We start from the raw sequence: 10,241 nt of genomic DNA, 5'->3' as shown, positions 1-10,241 counted from the left end.
GGGAGGAATTCAATAATTTGAACCTTAGTGGTCAATGATGCACCCTGTGGCTATTCCTGCTATTGCTGAAGAAAAGAGCTTTGTTATATTCTAGATGTGGAATAACGCTTGCTCACTTCTATGAATATTTAAAATACCATCACAGTTTGAGTACAAGAGAAATCTGTGGAAAATATTAAGTGAGTAGAATATGCTGTACAGCATTGTGTCCTTTTCTAGTGTTTTACTTCAGATTGATGTTGATTCTTCTCTCTTGTAGGTGGTAATAATACAGACTTACTTGCGACGATGGCATGCCATAAATGCAGTACGGAAATTAAGACAAGAGAAAAGGTTACGGTTGGAATGGGAGGCACAAGAAGAAGTAAGAAGGAAAAAAGAGAAGGAAGAAAAATTGAGAAGGGAGCATGAGCGAAGATTGAATCCTAAAACAAAGGAAGACTTTGAACTGCTTTATAATGCTTTAGAATGTAAGTTTTTCTTAAAGGGACATTCTCAAATCAGCTTAGGCCCCAAAGTTAGGTCTTGTTGAAAACAATATCTTACTGAGCCCTGGCATCAGTGGGAATACTTCTACTATTTTGTCAGCTAGCAGTTGAAATACTTTGTTTGTATAGAACTATCTAGTAACCAAATATTTCTTCATTCCTGTTAGGAAATAATCAGCTTACTGAATGCTGCTGATAATTGTTCAGTTTGGCATATTTACTGTTGGCTTCATCCATCTCTAATGCCAAGTCCAGTTGGAAGAACAGGAAATGTTTTTGTAATTTAGTAAGATTAAAATAATTGATGGACTTACCCAGTTGACAATAAATCTAGACCAGACCTATCTTTTAATGCCCGTAGTTTAGAATGTTAAACATTTAAACTGTACCAGAAGGTTGTGAAACTTCAGCCAAAAAGTAAAAAGGCATTTGGCATATTTTGCTTAAGCCTTTCCAATGCTTTCTTGTCTTAAGTTTTTTTCACTTTGTCCTCCTCCTTTTTGTGTCATTGTTTAGGAAACAGTTGCCAAAATTAAAACATGCTGCTTAGTATCCTGTATGCTGCCCCTAATGGAGTGAGTCATTTCTAATATAAAAAAAGACTTCTCTAACATTTCCCACTTATAGTTTGGGGTAGATTTTTGTGGAAAATATTAAGTGGGTAGAATATGCTGTACAGCATTGTGTCCTTTTCTAGTGTTTTACGTTAGATTGATGTTGATTCTTCTCTCTTGTAGGTGGTAGTAATACAGAGGTGGTAATATTAGCCACTGTCATAATGGCTAATAGAGGAATCAGCAAAACACACAAGTGCTATGTTGAAAATATCAGTGAAAATGTTTTTGAAGAAAACCAATAGACATGTAAAAAATAGCTTCATGCCGGTATTGGCATATAGAGTACAGAATGTGCTTTTGAAATGTCTCATGTTGAGTTTTGTGAGTTAACTATAGCAAAAGATGCTGCTATGTCATTGGCTTGCTATGTGGCAGAGGGAGCAGACCCTAGTGACTGTAATACAACAACTCTTGAGCTGCCGTTCTTTTTCTTCCTTTTCTTTTCTTTTCTTTTTTTTATGCCACACTTGTTAGGGTGCCTTTGGCAGATCACTTCTAATTTTTGAGAGGGTAAATCACTAGTCAAGTGACAAGCATTCTTGTTAGTGACCAGAATTCTTAAAAGTGACACATGATGTTCTGGGTCTCCATTTTTTTTATATACCTTTAGCACTTTCTGAGAGAGAGCTCCTGTAAGGTGTGCTAGATTTGAGTATTCAAAACCAAGTGAACTTGCTTTTTCATAATCAGCTGTATAAGGGAATGCTGTATGGCTGATGATTATGAAACAGCAACACTAACAGTGGCTAAGAGTTTTTTAAAAGGCTGTTTCACAGCCAACAGTATTTTAGCTGGCTGTGTAATCCAATCAGTTTTTAATTTAAATTGTAAGAGGCTTATTTGCAATAGAAATAAATCTTAACATTGAATTCTTGAATGAGCCTAGATATCTGTAGATTTGAAACTTCTGGTTTACAAGTGTTTCTCTTTGTTCAGTTAAATACCATTGTGTTCATACAACAACAACCCTGAATTGTGCAAGTTCCCAAATTCATATCAAGGCAACATGTGAAGCATGTGCCAGTATAAATTATATAAAAACAAAATTCCATTACTTAATGTCTGTTAACTCTGGTTGAAAGCATTAGTCTTTAATCTGACTGTTTGCTTCTGTTTTTGTTTGTTGTTATTGTCTGATTCCTTCTCTAGGCTGCAACTGGCAGCAGTCATGCTCCTCATTGGAACAGAGCTTAGTGATTCTAGGAATCACTCATATTTTTCCTACCTGCAGCTAGCACTACTTTCACATTCTTACAGTGTCAGCAGTCTACACAAGCTAAATCACTGTGACAGTAATAGAATGAGATTATTCTCCTCTAGAGATCTGTGAAGGGCATTACTGGTGATCACAACAGGGGGATTTTGTTACAGGGTCAGTCAGAACTAGCAACAGCTTGTAACAAAATTTTGGCAGGGGTGGTGTGTGAATTGTAAACAAGATCTATTATGTTCCTGTGTGTATACTTATTAGTAACAAAATGTTATTAATTATTGTGAAGTGCACACATGATAACGATTAATTAAAACTGGAAAGAAACAAGGAATGGGCCAAATAAAGATTTCTGCATATCTGTAAAGTATGTATGCTGCCTGGTTTATTTTTTAACATTGTTGCTTAGCCCTTTTTGGTAAATCTTGACAATTCCAATAACTCTGTGTGTAAAGTTGCTTACTGGAGTTGCCAGCATTGTCTTTGAAAAGGTTGCCCCCTTGTGACATGTGAACTACTGTGCAGTTTTGTGCTGTGTGGTGCTAGTGGCTAAAATGGCTGTTCTGAAAGTATCTTGTGATGCTCTGAACTTGTTGGGAAACTTTAATATTAACTCTATAGCAAAAAGAGCATTAAGAAAATGGGTTTGAAATGGAAGAAGTATGAGATTCTGGAGATAATTTAATCATACACAAACCTTTTTCTTCAGCAATTCTTCCCTAATATGGAAAAGCATGTTAGGTTTCATTTTCTCGCAAATACATGTAGAGCATACTTGCAATGGATACATTATTTTTTAACTGTTTTTAAATAATGACAATTTAAGAAAACGTTTATGCATAGGGTTTTGACTTTGCAAAAAAAACTCTCACAAAGAAGATAAGTTATACAGTAAACAAAAAAGCATTGTTCAGTTTTAAAACCTCTTCATTTTCTTAAGAGTAGACAAATGTTCATAAGGAGATCTGTCTTACATATATCAGCACTCATAATATGTCACATTGTTCTCTACAACACAGTCAGGTATAGAACTACGTGTCTGTAGATGTATTCAGTAATATCTGTTGTAAACCACACAACTTTGTTATCTAAGTGCTACAGCTAATCTAGCAATTTCTTGAGCTTCCTATTTCTTCATTTGGCCCTTAGGAGTCAAGAGGCTAGATTCTCATTACTGTCAACTATTGAACATAATGCAATAACTTTCATCTGTGACTTGGGTGTATGGTTCTTGTGTGTAGTGCTCAAGCCTTGGAGGGGTGAAGAGGAAAGGAAAGCAGTGCTTAGTTAATCTACCTAGATATCTCCACTAATGGACCTCTCTCCTCCTGAGATGCCAAAATGAGCTATCCCTTGCAATGTGATCTGTAAATGGGATGAAATGGACATATCTTGAAACCAGTAGCAAGAGCTTAAGCTGTTATGTCACTCCCAGTTTCCTGGGTGTGTTTCATAGGATACTGGTTCTTTTTTTTATATGGATTGATAAGCATTGAAATCCTTCACAAGATTGAAATTTAAACCATCATAAATAGACACCTCACTGTTAACACCTCCACTGAGATGATTTGGGATAATTTAGACCTTTGAGTCTTTGTCTAAGTGTCCAAAGAGCTTAAAATTAAAAGTAAGTTTACCCTGTATGCTCAGTTCATCTTTTGAAGATCATCTTTGTAACTATAAGGACTAGGGCAGGGGTACGCAGCCCCTCGGCCCACGTGTCAGAGCGGCATGTGAAGGCATTGCTTGGCATGTGTGCCTCAGGGAAGGGGCCAGACCTGCGTTGCCAGAACAAGGTTTGGGCCCCTCACAGCTCCTCCACAATCTACCCCTGGCATGCCAACATCCTACAAGTCAAGTTTGCAGATGTTTTTGGCACTCTGCCCAAAAACATTGCTGACCCCTGGACTAGGGTTTTCTTTTTCATGCAAAACTGTCTAGGATTCTGGAGTTTAAATTGGCAGTAGTAAGAATGTGAATGAATTCATGATAACTGTAACCTCTACAGTTTGATTTTTCTCTGTGCTATTTATGTGAATGAAGATTTTCAAAACAAATAACTTCTGTGTTTTTAAGTTAAGGAACTGAATGTTTGGCTTCAATCAATCATTGAAAAATAAGTGTGTATGGGCAAATTATGAAAGCAAAATGCCCAGCTAGTTAACCTTCAGACATTCTAAAATTAAGACTTTGTTTGTGTATGTGTATATAGTGTGGAGACAAGAGGAGATTGCGCATATTAACAGCACTCTCGGTGGAGCTGAAAGAAAAGCAGCCCTCTGTTCACTTCTAGAACAAGAGACACAGCTGATTGCTTCTATTGGGAGACACAAACTAAATGCAGATGAAGAGAACCAGCAAAAAGCGATACTATATTTTTTGGATAAGGTCAGTGAAGTAATGGCAGTCTTAACATGGATGTTTCCAAAGTTAAAACAGATAATAGTATTTACAAATTCAGAGACAAAAGTAAAGCGCTGTAGTAGCATGAGCAGTTAAATATGGGTGTATTCACTTATTAGTTATTCTTTAAGTTGATTTATGTTGGTAGAATTTAATGAATTTTGTTGTTCTTCAGCACAGAATTGCAGATGTTTTTGATCCAAATATTCCTAGTTGTTGGAAAGAGTGAAGAAAAATGCATTATCAAAGAGTCTATGTGTTTCAGCCTAGGCATGACAGGGTATAAATTATTTCAATGCTGACCTGATGGAATTTTTATTATAGGAATATACTGTATAAAGCACCAGATTGTCTGATATCAGGTGCTTATTGAATGTTTCGTAGTTCTCTTTTAGAGCTGTTGCAGTGTGTTATGGTTGTATTATACTGCATAAAATATAGAATTCATTGTTTTGATGTACAAATCTATGCAAGCCCAAGTACTCATGCTTTATCTACTTGTGAAATGTTTAATTACTCTGCCTATTAGCTTCTTTCTTTCAAAAATACCCAGTGTCAATAATCAAAACTGCGGGGCGGGGGGGAGCGCAGATCAATGTCCCCACAGCGAGGGAGGGATTGGGGCTGGGGCTGTGACAAGTTGCCCAGATGGGGTGAGGGACTTGGGGAGGGGGGCTCCCGCCACTGCGTACTGCCATGCTCCACCAGTCTGGGAGGGCATGGGAGCGGGTGTGTCCCCCCCCGGATCTGTGCGGGGTGGGCTGAGCCAAGCTGTACTCTGGACAAGCAGTGGAAGGTGCTGAGAGTGGGGGCTACGTCCTCCCGCCACTCGGCCAGCCTCCCGGACAAGCCACTTCTTCGCTCTGGCTGGGTGAGCAGCAGCAGGGCATGGCAGCAGACACCCAGATCGGAGTGGGGCCAGTGGCAGGGACTGTGGGGAATTTTAGGGGGCCCTGTAGCCCCTGCTCCACTGCACTCTACAGGGCAGGTGGAGCCAGGGCTGTGCTCCAGGCTGTGGCTGGGGCTAGTGTCCCGGAGCGCAGCCCTGGCTCCACTTGCCCCATGAAGCACCGCCCAATGGTGGGTGGCCGGGGCTAGCCTCCTGGAGCGCAGCCCAGCCCAGCCCTCCCTGCACCATCCCAGACTGGCAGTGCACAGTGGCAGGAACCCCCCTCCCCAAGTTCCATGCTTCCATACCCCAGCTGGGCAGCTTGTACCAGCCCCAATCCTTCCCCTTCTGTGGGGGCATTGATCTGCTCCCCCCTCTGCCCACCACAACAGACTTACCAGCTGGAGATAGTAGCATTGTCCAGTGTGATGAGGACTGCTGCGTTGGCACCGAACCTTTTCCAAATCGATTTGGAGGCTTCAGATTACTTTTAGATATTCTCAGAGTTTTCAGAGACTTGGTTCTTGTCTTAAGTAATGTAGTAATGGCATAAATTTCCTTAAAATAGTTACTGTTGTAGCCTATCTAATATACCATCGCTCCTCTATTTCAAAGGATGCACACCGCTACTGCTTGTTTTGATATGTCTTAAACAATAGTTTAAATATTTATTTTTATTTCTCCTACTATTCAAGTGGGGGGTTGAAGAAGCTGTAGGAGCCAGCAACAGAAAAAAGAAGTTCTGTGTGGTAGGTTTTAGCTACTGGCAATCTTCTGTGATCTAAATCCATGTCTAGTCAGGCAAAAAAATCGTATGTTCTTCAGTTGTTTTTGTACAGTCAAGTTTGCCTGTGCCCTGGGAGAGCATTTTAGGTGTGGTAGGCTGACTTCCATCATGTTAGCCTCTATTTTTATTTATCAAGATAAGCTGCTGGTATTGTTTTCCTAACACTAACTCTTGATATTCCTTCTGGCATGTAGGAATACATGCTGAATTGCATGGATTTATTTTGTATGTGCAAGCTCTGCAGGCATGCCCACAGCCTGGACAGTTTTGTGTAGGAAAATGTAAGCACTTAATTATCTATTCAGGTAAAGCTGTTGGTTTACTTATACAGCTGCTGTAGTTTCTTGTGCATTTTTGCACCTGAACTTCCATTTTCTATTTTTTTATTTTTGTGGTCTTAAAGAAGTCAGGAGGCTGAAGTCACGGTGGACTAAATCCTGCATGTCCCATTGATTTCAACAAACTTCATAGTTTCATAGTTCTCCGCGATGCACGTTTCATGTCGTCTTCCACGTCCACTCACTGGTAGGATAGAAGAGAAAACCACCTGTGTGCCTATCTCCTTTACCACTCACCCCAGAGCATGGTAGTCCTCGATCAGGCGATCAGGGCTTCTCCTGGCCACATCATTAGTACCCACATGGACTAGGACCATGGGGTAGTAATCAGTGGGCTGAATCACAGTTTGGAGCATCCCTTTCATGTCTTGAATTTACATCAGCAGACATTCTGACCCAGTGTAGGTCATTACTAGCTTTTATCAAGACTTCATGACTTAGAAGTGGTAAAGAACTAAACTGAAACAGAGTAATTTGGTCTGGAGCATGGGTGCTCAACCCCCAGCCTGCAGGCGAATTCAGCTCATGAGGCCATGACATCAGGCCCATGGGGCTTCTCAAGGGTTGAAAAATTTTGTGGTGGGGGAGCGGTGGCAATTAACAGTGCCACCCCTATCCCACTGCCAAATTCCGAAGTCCCTCAGGGTCCTGTCACACTCCCTTCCCCTGCAAGGCTGAATCTGGCCTGTAGATGGACTGGCCCTTGCCCATGCGGCCCATAGTGCAAAAAGGTTTAGCATCACTGGTCTAGAGCAGTGATTCTTAACCAGGGTGCTGCAAGGTGTGAGAAGGCAAGTTCTCACTTGTCACCATCCAGCCCCTGTGCAAGGAGGTAAGCACTGTAGTACATAAATTAGTTTTTGAAATGGGATATCTCCAAATTCTGAAAAGCTTGGAAGTAGTGCCTTTAGTTTAGAAAGGTTGAGTGCCATGGAGTCCTAAAGCAGCAGGGCTAGAAGGCATCTCGGAGGGCATCTACTCCCCTGCCTGAGGCAGAAATACCCCTATCCAAACCATCCCATACAGCCATAATCTAAACTTTACATAAAAATACCCTCAACCTTGACATAACATAGACCTACCACCCTAACCTGTCACAGGTAAACCACGGAACCACAGCAGCTAGTGTCCTGCTTCTATAAAATGTTGTCAATATTTGCTCAAGAGGTCCCAGGTAGAGGGCCATGCCCCTGGCTGCAGAGGACGGAAACCCCCCACAGTTTATACCAGTCTGTCCATGGGGTAGATTCCTTCCTGACCCCAAATATGGCAGTCAGTCTGACCCTGAGCAGAGGGGCAAGACCCTCTAGCCAGCAACCTCACAACAAGCGGTGCGTTCACAAACCACTACACCTTAGAGAGAACATTGGCAGGGAGCTCCAATGATAGAGCCGGCCCAGCAGGGGCTGCACTCCTCACCGCAATGCGCAGTGCTGGTTGGAGCCTTACGCCGCCAGGCACCAGCAGTTGCGCCGGGCATGAGTGCCCTGAGCACCCCTGCCTACTGCTGCCACTACTTGTCAGGGCTGTGCACCATGGAGGGAGTGTGGGATTGGAGAGAGTCCCCACACACCCCTATCCTCTCACCCACACACTGCCCACTAGAGCTCTGCGCTGCTGCTGACCCCCAGGGCCTGGGCTCCACGCTGCCGCCAACCCCAGCCCCATGCTCCACCCAGCTGCAGTTCTGCCCCCACCCTGTCACTTCCATACCTGCTGGGTTTTAGTCTCAGCAGGAGCATTGGCACACCCCAGTCAAAGTCCCCAGCCTTGGCTGAAGAAAAAAAAAAGCTGTTGGGGAGGGGGAAGAGGAACAATCAGCAAAGCCCAGAAGCATGGGAAATACTAATGTTATAGCTACACTTAGATCATCTCTGACCAGTGGCTATCCAACCTCCTCTTGAACACCTCCACTAGTGGAGAGTCCACAACTTCCATTGCCTCGCTATTCTCACAGCGAAGAAGTTTTTCCTGTTATTCAGTCTAAACCTACTTTGCTGACACTTCAAGCCACCGGTCCGTGTCCTCTTCTCTGCACCAAGAGGAAAAGGTGCTTACCCTCTTTATGGCAGCCCTTAAGGTATTTAAAGACTGATATCATGTCCCCTTTTAAGTGCCTAGTTCCTTCAGCTACTCCTCATGACTTGTCTTCCAAACCTTTGATCATCTTTGCTGCCCACTTCTGGACCCTCTAAGTTCTCTATATCCTTTTTAAAATGTGGAGGCCAGAATTGCACACAGTACTCCAGATGAGGCCTAACCACTGCCAAGCAGAGAAGCATTACCACCTCCCGGGTCTTGCACCTAATGTTTCTATTGATGCAACTCAACACTGCATTGGCCTTTTGTGCAGCTGCATTACACTGCAGATTAATATTGTTTGATCTGCCAAGACTTCCAAGTCCTTTTCCATAAGAGCTGTCATGCAGCCAGGTGTCACTCATTTCGTATTTGTATTTTTGATTATTCCTACCAAAGTGTATCAACTTATATTTGTCCATATTGAACTTCATCCTCTGAGCACTAGCCCAAATTTCCAACCTGTTGAGATCCTTCTGAAGTACACTTACATCCTCCAACATGTTTACAGTTCTTCCAAGTTTCATGTCATCTGCAAATTTGCTCAAGTTTGGTCTAAAGTAAATTCATTAACTGATTATCAGAGCCGTACTGTGTTTTTTTCGGCACTAAATCAATGGGAAGCTGGGTGACAGTGACCACAAGCTGATCACCTTCACCATCCACCATAAAGCTGGCAAGTCAGTCAGCAACACGGAAGTCCTTGACTTCAGGAAAGCCGACTTTGACAAGCTCAAGAGGCTTGTCAGCAAGGCCCTAAGGGACCACGACCCCAGGGAGAGGGGAGTTCAAGAAGAGTGGTTGCTCCTCAAGGGAGTGATCCTCAATGCACAAGCTAATTCTATTCCGTCTCGGAGGAAAGGCAGCAAGAGGGCACAGCAGCCCCCCTGGCTCTCCAGGGATCTAGCAGACCTCCTGAGGCTAAAAAGAAAGGCCTACAAAGAATGGAGGATGGGATTCACCTCCAAGGAGGAATATTCTGCACTGGTCCGGTCCTGCAGGGAGCAAACGAGGAAAGCCAAGGCTGCAACTGAACTCCAACTAGCTTCGAGCATCAAGGACGATAAAAAGTCCTTTTTCAGATATGTGGGGAGCCGGAGGAAAAGCAAGGGCAGCATTGGACCCCTGCTGAACCAGATGGGGCAACTGACAACTGATGCCCAGGAAAAAGCCAACCTGTGAAATGGGTACTTTGCGTCGGTCTTTCATTAGTCCCATGGGACACCCATGCCCACCACGGGACAGGGTGGTCCAGGTGAGGGAGATCCCCTGCCCTCCATTAATGCTGACCTCATGAACACCTTGAGAAGCTGGATACCTTCAAGTTAGCCGACCTTGACAATCTACACCCCAAGGTACTCGAGCTGGCAAGCATCATAGCCCAGCCTCTGGCATGGATCTTTGAAAACTCCTGGTGCTCTGGTGTAGTG

The 10,241-nt window shown here is 43.1% G+C and overlaps 1 protein-coding gene across 1 annotated transcript in view; it reads left to right on the top strand.

Annotated features, from left to right (window-relative positions):
• The window catches only part of IQUB (IQ motif and ubiquitin domain containing), a 79,581-nt gene that overhangs the window by 23,517 nt on the left and 45,823 nt on the right, over window positions 1-10,241 (top strand). The window contains exons 7-8 of the mRNA XM_019509272.1: window positions 260-470; window positions 4,528-4,703. Of these exons, the coding sequence (XP_019364817.1) occupies window positions 260-470; window positions 4,528-4,703 (387 nt within the window). The remainder of the gene's footprint in view (window positions 1-259; window positions 471-4,527; window positions 4,704-10,241) is intronic.

Source organism: Gavialis gangeticus, unplaced genomic scaffold (genome assembly GCF_001723915.1).
Source record: "Gavialis gangeticus isolate Ggan-Ray unplaced genomic scaffold, GavGan_comp1, whole genome shotgun sequence".
Classification (NCBI taxonomy): Eukaryota; Metazoa; Chordata; order Crocodylia; family Gavialidae; genus Gavialis; species Gavialis gangeticus.
Note: the sequence above shows the minus strand (reverse complement) of the source record. Positions and strands in the feature narration are given on the sequence as shown.